At 34.7% G+C, this 15,154-nt stretch overlaps 3 protein-coding genes across 3 annotated transcripts; all 3 read left to right on the top strand.

Annotated features, from left to right (window-relative positions):
* The first annotated feature begins 273 nt into the window (after positions 1-273).
* On the top strand, positions 274-3,944 carry LOC128880380 (uncharacterized). Its single transcript, XM_054130411.1, has 3 exons — positions 274-506; positions 924-3,241; positions 3,326-3,944. Exons 2-3 carry the CDS (start codon positions 947-949, stop codon positions 3,539-3,541), a joined length of 2,511 nt encoding a protein of 836 aa, XP_053986386.1. The 5' UTR covers positions 274-506; positions 924-946; the 3' UTR covers positions 3,542-3,944.
* A 3,822-nt stretch (positions 3,945-7,766) lies between these two features.
* On the top strand, positions 7,767-10,341 carry LOC128880382 (protein HEXIM1). Its single transcript, XM_054130412.1, has 2 exons — positions 7,767-8,326; positions 8,642-10,341. The coding sequence occupies exons 1-2, from the start codon at positions 8,093-8,095 to the stop codon at positions 9,656-9,658; spliced, it is 1,251 nt and encodes a 416-aa protein (XP_053986387.1). The 5' UTR covers positions 7,767-8,092; the 3' UTR covers positions 9,659-10,341.
* A 375-nt stretch (positions 10,342-10,716) lies between these two features.
* Positions 10,717-14,800, top strand: LOC128880379 (DNA damage-binding protein 1). The gene is made up of 5 exons (XM_054130410.1): positions 10,717-10,879; positions 10,951-11,099; positions 11,315-14,040; positions 14,112-14,508; positions 14,593-14,800. Exons 1-5 carry the CDS (start codon positions 10,810-10,812, stop codon positions 14,674-14,676), a joined length of 3,426 nt encoding a protein of 1,141 aa, XP_053986385.1. The 5' UTR covers positions 10,717-10,809; the 3' UTR covers positions 14,677-14,800.
* Positions 14,801-15,154: the final 354 nt, after the last annotated feature.

The following is a 15,154-nucleotide window of genomic DNA, read 5'->3' as shown; positions in this document are numbered from 1 at the left end:
GACATCTTCAACAGTTTTTACAAAGTTCATGCGAATAATCCATAAAGGACAAAACTCTTTGCAACAATTTATTTTTTATAATGTCCATAACAAATGAAATAATTGCAAGAAGAAAATCAAGAAATGGCCCTCTGGTGGTGTGTAGAATAAGTACTTCTACAAGTTTTGCTTATTCAATGGCGATCTAGCCAATCAGAACTCGAAACAGCTATGGGCTGTTCACATAGAAACGCTGTTTGATTTTTTACATGCTGTTCCAATCTAGTATATATTTTTACATAATTTCTACGCCGATTACGTGCGATTTTCTACGTTGTTTGTCATTGTTTGTATTCTGTTTGTCAAACGTATACAATTACAATACACGCTGTATTTTCGCATCTTTATTGTTGAATTGTAATTGATTCATACAAGAAAAGAGAAAGTAGAATACGTGATTCACATTAAATCGTAGATGAATCGTTTAACTAACAATACTGTGCCACTATTTTGATGCTTTCGTCGAAGTAAGTAATTTCATATGTTTAAAGATACTCTTTACTGTAAAATTGTTGCAACATTTTGATCGAAGAATTCATTTTGCTGGCACTTTGTTGCTTACTATTCTCGGAATGTAGACGCAAGTGTAACAGATTGTTGCAATTATTTACGAAAGAAAGTTCCAGAATCGCGAGTTTTCAATTATTTATGAAAACTGACAGAAATATCTCACCAGAGTCATTGGTATAATAGATATAAATTATTTTTTTTTTCGAATACTATCAAATATATTTATTAAACATGGTTGTGTTTATTAAACATGGTAATGACATATTAAATTTTCATATCACGTTGCATTTTCTAACCGTTTTCAGTACTTTTAACATATTCATAATCAGTTATAAATATTACTTGTTATTCATTCACATAAATATTTGTTTCAGATTTAAATACACCTCATGGAGATATGCCTCCTTGTTTAAGAAGAAAACAAACCTCATCAGTTGCAAATTCACAACAGTCACAATCAAGGAGTAGTGCATCACATTTAAGAGATACAAAATCTGTTACCAACAAAGATTCAAAGGAAAATGCCTCTTCTAAAGTACGAAATACCCGATCAGCAATTTTGTCAAGAAATACAATGGCTGAGAAGGAGGTTGGTATTTCAACGGAAGCAGTAAAACCTGTTACTAAAAAAGAAGATCAAACTATTGTAAAACGTAAAAACTTAAGAAAAGGTACTGGCCAGGAAGTACCTGCAAAAATAAAAAATGTTGCACCACGTAATGTTTCGAATACACGTAAGAATCAAACAAAAAGTATTACGAAAAAGATTAGCAAAAAGGTAAATAAAAATGATTCTATTTTGCGGCAAGTATCGTTGAAAGAATCGTTTTTAAATCAGTCAAAAATAAAACGGTTACGTCCTCGTCGAAATATTAAGAATTACCAGGATGATGATTCATTAGTAAACAAACATCTGTCGCCCAAAAAACGCTCTAGTATTGTGTTACTAAAGGAATTAAAAACAATGCCAATTTATAAATATGTCTCACCTGAAACTTCTGTCAAAAATGCAAGTGAAATTTATGAATTCAAATTTGATAGTAATGATTCTAAAGAAAGGTTACCAAAGAAAAGGAAGAAAAAGCGTACTGTTGCTAAGAAAACGGTTACGCGTAAAAAGAAAAATATTCCTGAAACACGCAATACACAAAAAGGTGAAGTTAAAGAAAAATTAACAAATGTGGAATCCGAAGTAATTCACGAGAAAGATGAACCTTTAAAAGAACAAATTTGTGTAAAACCTTTGATTAAAAATCCAGTCAAAGATGATTCTGATAAATGTGTAAAAAATAATGTAGCATTGAATAAAGAACTAACAAATACCAATGCAGAAAAAACTACAAGTAATGAAATTATGAGGCCAACAATTAAATCAATAGAATGTTTGCCTAATAGAAATATTACGTTAATGGATAATTCACAAATATCAAAGTCAGATGAGTTTAAGCCATTTAGACCAACAAATATTTTTAACAATAAATTCCTGGTACAACATAAAAATATGTTAAATAATTCGCTATTCGATAAATCTTTATCGCCGATTATAAAATCATCCGAAAATTTCGATCTAAATAGCCCCTGGAGAGCACCCCCTTCGTTATTTACATTTTCTCAAGTGAAAAATGTATTTCAAAGTACACCACAAAACAATAAATATGAAATTTATGGGAATAGATTATCACGTGCAATAAATAACGAATCTAAAAGTTGTGAAAATATTACAACAGCAAAAGATAGTTTACTCAAAAATGACGAAAATGTAAGCATGGAAGGATATGTAAATACTAACAATATCAAAAGAAAACATCCTTTGATTTCAAGAAAATTTGGTACAGAAATCACAAATGTAGATCACTCTGTACAATCTCCTTTGGGAGACGAAATAAACGAACGAGTAATAAGTGACGTTGAAAATATACAACCAAGTGTTCCATCAATCAATGTGATTAATACGAGTAATACTTTCAAGTCCAATGATACTGAAGATAAAGAAAATTCGGTGTTAAATTATCAAAGCCCCAAAAAAGTTCTTAAGAAGACAAGGAAGAAGAAGACTATAAGTCCTCAAAAAATTCGGAGCGCGGAAAACTATGAACAAAAAGAAAATTTAGATCCTCAACCTGGGCCATCAGGCTTGCAAAAAAATGTACCTTTTAGCGAACAAAGGATATTAAAACAGTCAAATTTAAATAACTTTTTAAACGTAATGGAAAAACCACAACAAATTGCAATTGAAACACCTCACGGAATTTTTAACGATGCACCTTCGACGCCAATTAGTAGGAAATCGATAAGGAAACATAATAAACTTAATATGGATTTAAAAAATGCATTTGGTTTTAACGACGATAATTTTAATCAAGACATATCTTTCACTGAACATGACAACGAAAATGCGAAAGATATAGAAAAACGCGACGTAAAACCATTCCAAAAAAAAACGATTAAAGACATACAAAATCATTTTTTACCGAAACAATCAAGGAAAATTGTGAGAAATAAAGAAAATGTAGAGAATAAAGAAACAGAATTAAGAAAATCACCTGCAAAAGTGAAACAAAATCACATTCCAATAGATACTACTAACTTCTCGGATACATTCGATGTTTTGTCTGAGTTAGATGAAACTTCAACACAGAATAAATCTGATGTTCCACTGTTTATGGATTTGGAGCCATCTCATTTTACACAGGTATTACACGTAACTATTAAAATTCAATTTTAATAATAATTAACAACAGCCTTGGATAAATCTTATTTATGTTTGTTTTTTCAGCCTCCAAAACATTCGTATAAACGGAAACGTAACGTGAAATTCAGTTTTTCGGATGAAAGTGACGAAGGAGAAGACGAAAATTTGGAGAAACATGAAGTAAAACGAAAAAGAGCTAATAATATGAAAGAAAAGGATAATAAAAATGTAATCAAATGGATCGAGGACATTAACAGAACATTTGCAGAAGTAGATGAGCATGAGCTTGTAGTCGAATGAATTTTCAACTATAACTTTTTCAAGATATATTGCAAATAATATTTCTACCGATAGTGTAAGTTTATATTCTTTTATTATATTTTATAGTAGTAATCTTTAATATTTTTAGTTATATATCAGCACTTCATTTAGATACGTGTACATATATTTTTTTTTTTTTTTTTGTCAATATATAAATTTATAAACAAATTAGCTTTATATTCTTTGACTATGTCCAAAAGCATTTAAAGTTTTACTCGCATAATTTATTATAGATGTAAAGTGATAACTTAATGATATTTGTTATAAGTAACTTTTACATAACTATTTTTGTATAATTATTAGATTCCTACAAAAAAAAGGAAATAAAATACGTATATATAAATAAGAAATTAATACAAAATAAAACTTTATCAATTATGGATCTATGTGTACATTATTTCAGTACATTTAATATACAATGTATTTATGCATTGATATTATTTCCATTCTCTGAATACTATACCAGGCCAGTTTTCGAACGACGTGTTTCCATTTCTTTCCTATAGATAGCAGTATAGTTAAATGTTGAATACTACTTATCCTGTAATGCACATGTGTATACGTAAACATGTTCGTATCGTGTATATACAGCGATCTTTTAAAGTTACCTACACACTTATGCACACATTAAACTTGATTAAAACACTTGATTATATACGTATATATATGTGTGTGTGCGTAATCTACTGTACAAGAAACTCCTATTTCGTAACGCGTACATTAACATGCTTAATTGTAATTCATTATCATAGCTTGACTAACTGGTTGTTGACCTTATACCTGTTATAAGTTAATACGTGCATATTACATAAGAAATAATCGTTCGTCATATAGATCGAAAATAAAATTTCTACAAAGGTATTTATCGCGAAATAAACGTTTGCCCGTCCGATTGAATTACACACGCGTATAAAATTCGTGTCGCATCTGGGGTCTTCTTGCAATTAGAATTACGTAAGCTGAAATTAAGTTACGAAGTACAGGAAGATAGAGGGGTGATTTCGGTGGGATCGAGAAGGAACGATGTTTCTCTATTTCGTTACGAACTGTGACACACGATTCACGACGATCGGCCACGACACAGCTCTATGCTTTTTACACCAGAATGCATTTACATGGAGAGAACTCGACGAGAAGTAGGTTTCGAACGAAGATAGTGCGTGGAAGAAGTGCTTTTATGTACACATAACCAATCCACTCTGGAGAAGCGCTATTAGACGGATTGAACCGTGCAGGACAAGTCACGTTCCGTATTTTACTATTCGTTTCGTCCATTATTTTGCTTATGAATTTTTACAGTCCCTCTTATTCTTGGACGTTATGGCAACCGAGGGTATTTATGAAAATGTAAATTCCAAGGTTTTTCTGACCGTATAACCCGCGAGAATTAACGAGCCATGTAGCATTCCGAGTTTGTTTTCACACGTGACGATATGTTTCTCCTACAAACGTCAAATATCAAATGATTATTTACGTCGGGTTTTTAATCGTATACACGTCAAATTTAGGTAAACACTCGTACATGTGTATGAATACGTGCGTTCGATTCAAGTACGTGTATGTACACACACGTACGCTACCAATTCGAGTACAAAAATGTACATTTCAAGAAAAAAAAGTCTTACGAAGGTGGTACAGGAGTCTCCTACATAGAGGACGTATTTATAGTTACGCTAGACACGTATGTTGTGTTCCATACTTGAATAGCCAGTACACACTATTGTATTACATGCAATTCTCTCACGTATTATGTATAGTTTATCGTCACTATCGAAAGTAATCAACGGATATTTTTCAATTGGCGTTGTATTAAGCGTCGGAATTATAACATTTCTTTTTTTTTTTTTTTTTCGGTATCTAGTAGTCTCGCAGCACTCCTTTTTGTTTCAAATCTCTTAGAACGAATTAACCATGTACAAAGGTATCGAGTCATCGTGCTAAGAGCAATATTTGGATAGAAAAATGTGGCAAATAATCGTTCGCCGTTTCATGTAAATTCGTAACGAACAAAAGTTTATTACATCCAATTACGTAATAGAAGCGCATCGGTTATGATCGATATATTTATCGAACGTTGGGAGAAAATCGCCCATAAACGTTCCATTTCTGTTTTCAAAACGCGACAGCTAATTATTCCGAATCGTACGGTGGCAAACATGTCTGTATACAGCTACGATCGATAACACATGCATTGAACGAACAAGGGAAATCGTTTGTACGGATTTTGTCGTTTTTATTCGGGATGTGCGAAAGCTAATTCGTTGTTTCTTGGTGCAACGTTAGTAAGTGTGCGATCGGCGAAGCGCCGTTTGACTGGAGCGGATATCTCATCAAATTAACATCGCTAAATATATTTCTACGCGTAATACTTGCTACCCGCTGGTCCACCATTAATTTCACCGTATAACCTGTAGTAATATTGCACCGATCCACGGTTACACGGGACATCGAGAAACTATACTGTTAAAAACTATATCCGATAGTAAAATACAAAGTTCTCGAATGTGCAGATGTCGTACGCTGCTTTCGTGCAATTATGTTGTCTCGAGCGTTATTAGTGGAACGTAAACGGGCTTTTCGATACGAATTCAAAAATCCAGATGAAAGTTATTGTTCAGGGTATGTAACGTGTGAAAGGAAATCTGCGTGTAGCTATCCGATTTCAAGTATGAAATTGAGTGCGTATAATAAGCCATAATACAATTATGTGCATGTAACTACATGCAAACTTTACAGTGCAAAGTAGGTCGACATGTATGTATCGCGCCAAACACATCGATTTAACAAACAATGTAGCTACACCTTCGTGATACGTTATACAGGGTGTCCCAAAAATGTTGTAACACCTTGAAATGGGTGGTTCGGGAGGTGATTTGAAACAACTTTTTCCTTAGCGAAAATGTTGTCAGAGGCTTCGTTGAGGAGATATTAACGGAAAACGCTGACCAATCAGAGCGCGAGGATGCCGTTGAAGCGGCCGCGGTAGCGAAGGCTACGCGCTGAACGGTCGCGTCAAGGTCCTTCGATGCATGTCGAGTCACTTGTTCGCATACGAGCGCGGCCGCTCAGCGCGTAGCCTTTGCTACCGTGACCGCTCCAACGGTATACGCGCGCTCTGATTGGTCAGTGTTTTCCGTTAATATCTCCTCAACGAAGCCTCTGACAACATTTTCGCTAAGGAAAAAGTTGTTTCAAATCACCTCCCGAACCACCCGTTTCAAGGTGTTACAACATTTTTGGGACACCCTGTATTTACTTTATATATTTGTATTTACGAATCACTAACAGTAGTTTTTAAGGAATACGAACTAAATTACGGATTCTAACAATTGATTTCGTTATATTCAGTACCCGACGGACCTTGCAACCAAGCATTAGCTCCTAAGTACGCATGTTCTACTTTGTTATCTTATGTAAGCTACAAAATCGCAGGAAATAACGCGAAAAGTATTCTCGGTACAAACAATAAATTTGTATTAATTAATATTATTAAGAGTGATATTTGTCGTGAAAGATTTTCGTTGAAAAATATTTCGAGTCTCCGTAGCTGTTCGCGATAGATCGTGAACATGAGAACTATGCCGCGTTATAAAAATGCATTTATCGTTGCGAACGCACTATAGAAAAGTGTTAACACACGAACAGAACCTGCAATGAAACGGACCTCGTTGTACGTTTCGCATGAAACTCGTAGAAACGTTACTTCTAATTAAATACCAGTAGCTCCGCGGAAAGACAACCACTTTCTATTTACGATTTACAAGCCGAGTTTACCCGATTCGATCGAGCACTGCCAGAACCAAAGGTTTCTATTTGGTGAAGTTACAGAGAAGTAGATATATGTATAGGAAAATATCGAAGTAACGCGACTATTGCATGCACGTACTTCAAGCACAACGAACAAAGTCACAGGAACGTCGTCGCGAAATTAACTTTAGAGACGTTTCCTAATTTGTAAAAAAAAAAAAGTGTACGATATCATTAATGTTTCTACGATGTGATAATTCGGAAAAATTCGATGTTAACTTTTCTACGGTTTCGATCGAATTTTCGCTCGCTAGATTAAATACAAGACATTCACATACGTAGAATCAAATGAAAATCCTATCGTTACCGATACGTATGCATTCCCAGCAGAATGTACTTGCCACCGCTTCTCGTTCCCTTCGTTCTTTGCACGTAATAAACATGAAATTAACGGTGTAAGGGTGCAGTGTGCAAGAGACGAGTCGCCATAGTCTTTCGGGGAGCAACGGCAGTGGCCGAGGCAGAACGCGGAGTGCGGTGTGTGGCGGTGTGCTGATGCGGTCGGCGTAGTGGGGAGGCTCGGTGGGGACAAATACGTTGCCCCACCTTTCGGACCGTTCTCCCCCCCACTTCCCCTAAAACGTTAGCACGTCGCGCTTCGCTATCGCACGGAATCACGGACAAATCAAACATGGCGATTCAGTCGCTGTTTGCGGTGAAGGCGTACGGTTTGTAGAACGGGAGCGCCGAGTATTGCTGGATGAGGCAGTGTTTTTAACGGTAATGTGTGCTTGTACCACCGCGAATCGTCGAATTTTAGTCAATATTACGAATATGGAGGATCATAATGTCAAGATAACGACAGAGAAAGTGTCGGGCGGCATTGATGAAGTACGTGACGTGAAGGGCGTAAAAGCGGAGCCGACGCCTGCGGCGTCATCGTTGCCAGCTACGGAACAAGTATCGCACTCTACTGGTGAATATATCAAGGAGGGCGACCATGTTAATGGGAAAACTGTAAGATATAAAATGCCTTCTATGAAAATATTTTTTAAAAGTATTATATTACGTTAGAGATTAAATTTAAAAATTTTCTAGAATTCCGTTTCATAAATTAATTTTCGTAGTAGCTGTTTAACAAATTATTCTAACTGAAATTAATCGTAAATAAAACTTACTCGTAATATTTCGCCAAGTAAACATTATAAATCGTACATTTCGATCTATTTTCGATGCAAATAGAATCGCTTCTTTTTTTTTTCGAAATATAATATACACGATAGAATTGGTTCGTATATTAACCGTTAATGTAACAAATTTGTTTTGTTTCAGTGCGTTAAATCGTTGGTAAAAAAAGCGGGAAAATTTGAAAGTGGAAGTGGTAGTGGCGATCAAGAAGGGTGCCAGTACGAGGATGGAATTGATATCGCGGCAAAGAAAAGAAAGACGCGTAGAGGTAAACCTAAGCATAGAAAATTAAAACCGTATTCAAAACAGCAATTGTCTTATCAACAACAGCTAAGATATAGATCTAGAGGTCGACTAGCAAAAACTGGTAGACAACCTCCAGCACCATATAACACTACACAGTTTCTTATGGATGATCACAGCGATCTTCCAGATCTTGACCAAAAACTTTCAGAAGCCGCGTCGTCGGAAATTCCGGCTACGTTTCAAAAACCGATAGCTCCGTCTCGTACGCGAGACTCTAGTTTCAGCGTCGACTCCGACGAAGATTATTTTTATTCGTCTCCAGAGGATGAGGAAGAATTCTTGACAAAGGAATTTTCAACAGCTTACGAAGATCTTCACGCGGAGCGGTTAAGCACATTAAGTAAATCAGAATTGATACAGGAATATCTACAATTAGAGGCCAAAGTAGATTTATTGACGAAACGATTACGCGGTAAAAATTTTCACCAGATGGAAGAGCGAGATTTAGAAAGCAGATGTAGTAGTACGGATTCAGAATCGGCGAAAAAGTTAAAAATATGTCAACAGCGAATTGACGATTTAATGCAACAAAATGAACAACTAAAGCGAGAAAACGAATCGTTGAGGGCTCAAAGACATGGCAGTGTAGTTTCAAGTGTTGATAGCGAAAGCGACAGTGATAGTACAAGTAATGGAAATAGGAGCAGATGTAGTTGTCACCTTTCGAATCCAGACCATGTGGGATATACTAGACACGAAAGTAGTCAAAGAAGAGACAGTTCGGTGTCTAGTACTGATAGTAAAAGTAATAGTTGTAATACAAGCTCGAGTGAGAGTTCTAAAGAATCCGTAACACCGGTTAATCTCTCAAATGGTCATTTAACTATTCAAGAAATTAATGGCCTTCCCACATAAATTATAAAGAGCTGTTTTTATATTAAAAGTCTATTCAATGTTTGAAGAATCAACATACGAGTCAAATTAAATATGTCATTGGTCCTTCATATTTGATTTAAGCCTAATGATCTAATGAGAAGACTGGTATGAATCAATTTGGTTGCATTTAAGCAACAATTGAATATGTTCTTGTGATTTACTTCCCATATTTCTTTTAAGAGCCCTTTGTGTAAGAAATTTGAATGTGTAACAAAGTAAGAAATACATACCCAACCTAATGGAAGAGCAAAACTAGTGCAGATTACATTGTTATTCGCTTTATTAAATTTCCAAGAGTTGCACATTTAATAGTATACATCTTATAACGTTATTTTGTCTTACTTCATCCGCTGCTACTTATAATACTGTCGAGCTAATTTTCCTTTAACAGCTTGTTTTCAATGAACTGCCATTTAAAAATATTGAATGTATAAATTTGTTTTACAGACCATCAGCTAATGAATTATGAAATACCCATTTAGATACAATAAAAGAATACAATTTAATGTTAAAACTGTGTAATTTATATTGTAAGAGTTTAAGCATTATTGTACAATTGTATAGATCTAAGATATAAGATTAGATGTTAGTTTATGGTCTGAACATACAATGTATTAAAGTATTTCGCACTTTAAATTTTTAATAAAATTCGTTTTTCTTTCTTTTATTATGGTTATTCTCCTAAAACACAATGCAAGAGTTACATGAATATATCTGATCGTAAAATGGGCCTAGTCAGGCCTAGTATAATAAATAAAAACTAAAAACTACGTAAATTATATTGCATTAAATATACAAAATTTAATTTCTTAATAATTATGATATACGACATATTATTGGTGAAAGGCATGCATGTGTACTTTTATAAACTAATTCATTCAGAATATAGAATTTCAAATTTTGAATGAAAATACAAACAGTGCTTAACGTTCGTTTGAAGGCTGCGTCCATTGGGAACGAAGCTTAGCGTCCTGCCAAACGTTGCCAACTTCGTGGCGTATGATATTGAAAAGCACGCAAGCAAGGCCAGGCCAGCGTTTGGTCCGTGTTGCATGTGGTTGCGTGTATCTATGTTTTTTTGTGATTGATCTGTTAACAAAATATATAAAAGTTGTTTTGGGACGAATAACATGAAAGTAATGTCTCACCACTATGTAGTTACGGCACACAAGCCGACGGCTGTCACCGCATGTGTGACAGGTGAGTAAAAGCTTATCGAAAAACGGAACTGTCTACGACGATAAACAATTATTTTATTTTTATCAATAAAGGTAATTTCACCTCACCTACGGATCTGAACCTTATTTTGGCGAAGAATGTCCGATTAGAAATTTACCTCGTTACCCCAGAAGGTTTAAGACCACTGAAAGAGGTTGGAATGTATGGAAAAATCGCAGTCGTTAAATTTTTTAGACCGCCGGTAAGGTTATACGATTATTCTTGTTTCAAGAATTTTACAGATTGTTTGTTTTCGTATTTTGTTTTGCTTATTAATGTTAGATACACTGGTTCGTTTATTACGAGTTAACCCTTTGATACATTAATACATCAAATTAATCCATAATAATATATTATAATTGATACTAATAAAGAAAAACTAAATTTAGAAATTAATAAATTATGATATTTCTACAGCATGAGAAGAAAGATCTTTTGTTTGTCTTAACCACACGTTACAATGCTATGATTTTGGAATGTATGGGAGAAGGAGAGGATATAGAAATTATGACAAAAGCACATGGAAATGTAGCAGACCGTATTGGGAAAGCTTCTGAGACAGGAATTAAAGCTGTAATTGATCCCAAAGCACGTGTAATCGGTCTTCGATTATACGATGGTCTTTTTAAAATCATACCTCTTGACAAGGACAATCCAGAATTAAAAGCATCATCTATACGTATGGATGAACAACAAGTACAAGATGTAAATTTTCTTCATGGCTGTGCCAATCCTACTTTAATTTTAATTCATCAAGATATTAATGGGAGGCATGTCAAGACACATGAAATTTCTTTGAGAGATAAGGAATTTGTTAAAATACCTTGGCGACAGGATAATGTAGAGCGTGAAGCCATGATGGTCATTCCTGTACCCTCCCCCATTTGTGGTGCAATCATAATTGGGCAAGAAAGTATATTATATCATGATGGAACCACGTACGTTGCTGTTGTACCTCCAATCATTAAACAGAGCACAATTACATGCTATGCTAAAGTTGATAACCAAGGACTCAGATATTTATTAGGAGATATGGCCGGACATTTATTTATGTTGTTCTTAGAACAAGAAAAGAAGCCAGATGGTACACAAGTAGTGAAAGACTTAAAAGTTGAGCTCTTAGGAGAAATCAGTATACCAGAATGCATTACATACCTAGACAATGGAGTAATATTCGTTGGTAGTCGTTTAGGTGATTCTCAATTAATTAAATTAATTACAAAAGCAGATGAAAATGGTTCATATTGTGTTCCAATGGAAACTTTTACCAACTTAGCGCCGATAGTTGACATGGCTGTAGTTGACCTTGAAAGACAGGGCCAGGGACAGATGGTCACATGCTCTGGAGCTTTTAAAGAAGGTTCTCTCAGAATTATCAGAAATGGAATTGGTATTGAAGAACATGCAAGTATAGATTTACCTGGCATCAAGGGTATGTGGGCGCTTAAAGTCGGCGGTGGCAATTTTGACAATACCCTAGTTTTATCTTTTGTGGGACAAACTAGAATTTTGATGTTGAATGGAGAAGAAGTCGAAGAAACAGATATCCCAGGCTTTGTCGCGGATGAGCAAACTTTCCATACTGGAAATGTTACAAACGATTTATTTATTCAGATAACACCTACATCTGCCAGGTTGATTTCGCACGATACAAAGACTGTTGTTTCCGAGTGGGAACCAGAAAATAAAAGAACAATCAGTGTAGTTGCTTGCAATGGTACACAAGTACTTTGCGCTACCGGAAATGATTTATTTTACATGGAAATTTCTGGTGGACAGATCTTACCAAAAGGATTTGCTACTCTACAGTATGAAGTTGCGTGTTTAGATTTATCCCCACTGGATGGGAATACCGAGGCAGTAATTGCTGCAGTAGGTTTATGGACAGATATTTCTGTCCGTGTACTAACTCTGCCTGCTCTGGAAGAAATCAATAAAGAATTACTTGGAGGCGAAATTATACCTAGATCTATTCTAATGACATGTTTTGAAGGCAATACATATCTTCTTTGCGCTCTCGGAGATGGCAGTATGTATTACTTCACTTTACATAAACAGAGCGGTATACTGTCAGATAAAAAAAAAGTTACCTTAGGTACACAACCAACAGTTTTAAGAACTTTCAGATCGCTGTCTACCACTAACGTTTTTGCATGTTCTGATCGACCTACTGTGATCTATTCGTCTAATCATAAACTAGTATTCAGCAATGTTAACTTGAAAGAAGTAAATCACATGTGTTCTTTGAATGCAGAATCATATCCTGATAGTTTAGCATTAGCGACTGATAGTACAGTGACAATAGGAACGATCGATGAAATACAAAAATTGCACATTCGAACTGTTCCTCTTGGAGAATCACCAAGACGAATTACTTATCAAGAGAGCTCTCAAACATTTGGGGTAATAACAATGCGCGTTGATATCCAAGATAGTAGCAGTGTTAGCATTGTAAGGCATTCTGCATCTACACAAGCAGCTTCTACATCTAGTAATAGTCACATTGCATCGCATAATAAACCTACAGGTCATACAGCTAGCGATATTGGTCAAGAAATCGAAGTACATAATTTACTCATTATAGATCAACATACTTTCGAAGTTTTACATGCACATATGTTAATGCCTAGCGAGTACGCGTTGTCGTTGATATCAACCAAGTTAGGCGAAGACCCCACTTTTTATTATGTGGTTGGTACTGCTTTCATTAATCCGGATGAAAGTGAACCACAAATGGGTAGAATACTCCTATATCATTGGAACGATGGAAAGCTCACGCAAGTTGCCGAAAAAGAGATCAAAGGATCGTGTTATTCTTTAATCGAATTTAATGGAAAACTTCTCGCTAGTATTAATAGTACCGTTCGTTTATTCGAATGGACTGCAGAGAAAGAGCTCAGGCTGGAATGTAGTCATTTCAATAACATTATTGCTCTGTATTTAAAAACAAAAGGAGACTTCGTTTTGGTTGGAGATCTTATGAGGTCTCTTACATTGTTACAATATAAAACGATGGAAGGTAGTTTTGAAGAAATAGCAAGAGATTACAATCCAAACTGGATGACTGCTGTTGAAATATTAGATGATGACACTTTCTTGGGCGCTGAAAACTGTTTTAATTTATTTGTGTGTCAGAAAGATAGGTAAGTTCTGACATCGAATTATTTATATATATTTTAATGCTATAAACTGATAGGTAACTATTGTTTTATAGTGCTTCAACTTCAGAAGATGAAAGACAACAAATGCAGGAAGTTGGACAATTTCATTTAGGTGATATGGTCAATGTCTTCCGGCATGGGTCTTTAGTAATGCAAAATTTAGGCGAATCAAGTACACCCACACAGGGTTGCGTGTTATTTGGAACTGTTAGTGGTGCAATTGGTCTAGTTACACAAATTCCATTCACATTTTACGAATTTCTACGAAATCTCGAGGACAGATTAACAAGCGTAATTAAAAGCGTTGGTAAAATAGAACACAACTTTTGGAGAAGTTTTAATACCGAATTAAAAATTGAACAAAGTGAAGGTTTCATAGATGGAGACTTAATCGAAAGTTTCCTTGACTTGAGTCCCGATAAAATGGCAGAAGTTGCGATGGGTCTTATGGTAAATAAATTTGTTGTTCGATATAGCATGTATACGTGTACATTTAACTCATATTTTTAATTTATTGCATTTTTTCTTATACAGATTGATGATGGTACCGGAATGAAAAAGGAAGCAACGGTAGATGATCTTGTAAAAATAGTGGAGGATCTTACAAGAATACATTAAACATATATATATATATATTTGGCTGCTGTGTATAGTTTATTATATTTTGGAGAGTTCATTGACGTATGAATTAATAAGGAAGTCTTAAATATTTGGAAATAAAGTAAAAAAAATGTACATACAATTAATATTTATCATTAACGGTACAGAAAAGCAAGAAGGTGCATTTTTTAATTTTCATTTTGGTCAACATTTGTTTTTTTTATTGATGTACATCTGTGATCTTGTACTTTAATTTTCATCACATTATTATGATAGTTTGTTTTAAATACTTATATATGTGAATATGAAAGATGGTCAAAAAGTTTTTGAACTTACTTTAAAAGTATGAATGTTCACATAAAGTGATGAATCGGTTCTTGTATTATTATATTATACTATTTGTGAAGAGAAATTGATATAGTACTTATTTAAAATAAATTCATTAACTTTTTGATTAACAATCGTATAATTAATATAATAATTATTTTCCTTGTCT

The sequence above is a fragment of the Hylaeus volcanicus genome, chromosome 7 (genome assembly GCF_026283585.1).
Source record: "Hylaeus volcanicus isolate JK05 chromosome 7, UHH_iyHylVolc1.0_haploid, whole genome shotgun sequence".
Classification (NCBI taxonomy): Eukaryota; Metazoa; Arthropoda; class Insecta; order Hymenoptera; family Colletidae; genus Hylaeus; species Hylaeus volcanicus.
The sequence above is the reverse complement of the archived record's forward strand: the minus strand, read 5'-3'. Positions and strand labels throughout refer to the sequence as shown.

Excerpts from the sequence above, each read along its gene's own strand:
- LOC128880380 (XM_054130411.1), top strand. The coding sequence starts at position 947 with ATGCCTCCTTGTTTAAGAAGAAAACAAACCTCATCAGTTGCAAATTCA. Across the intron at positions 3,242-3,325 it reads AGCCATCTCATTTTACACAG|CCTCCAAAACATTCGTATAA; the intron begins GTATTACACGTA and ends TTGTTTTTTCAG.
- LOC128880382 (XM_054130412.1), top strand. The coding sequence starts at position 8,093 with ATGTGTGCTTGTACCACCGCGAATCGTCGAATTTTAGTCAATATTACG. Across the intron at positions 8,327-8,641 it reads ACCATGTTAATGGGAAAACT|TGCGTTAAATCGTTGGTAAA; the intron begins GTAAGATATAAA and ends GTTTTGTTTCAG.
- LOC128880379 (XM_054130410.1), top strand. The coding sequence starts at position 10,810 with ATGAAAGTAATGTCTCACCACTATGTAGTTACGGCACACAAGCCGACG. Across the intron at positions 10,880-10,950 it reads TGTCACCGCATGTGTGACAG|GTAATTTCACCTCACCTACG; the intron begins GTGAGTAAAAGC and ends TTATCAATAAAG. Across the intron at positions 14,509-14,592 it reads AAGTTGCGATGGGTCTTATG|ATTGATGATGGTACCGGAAT; the intron begins GTAAATAAATTT and ends TTTCTTATACAG.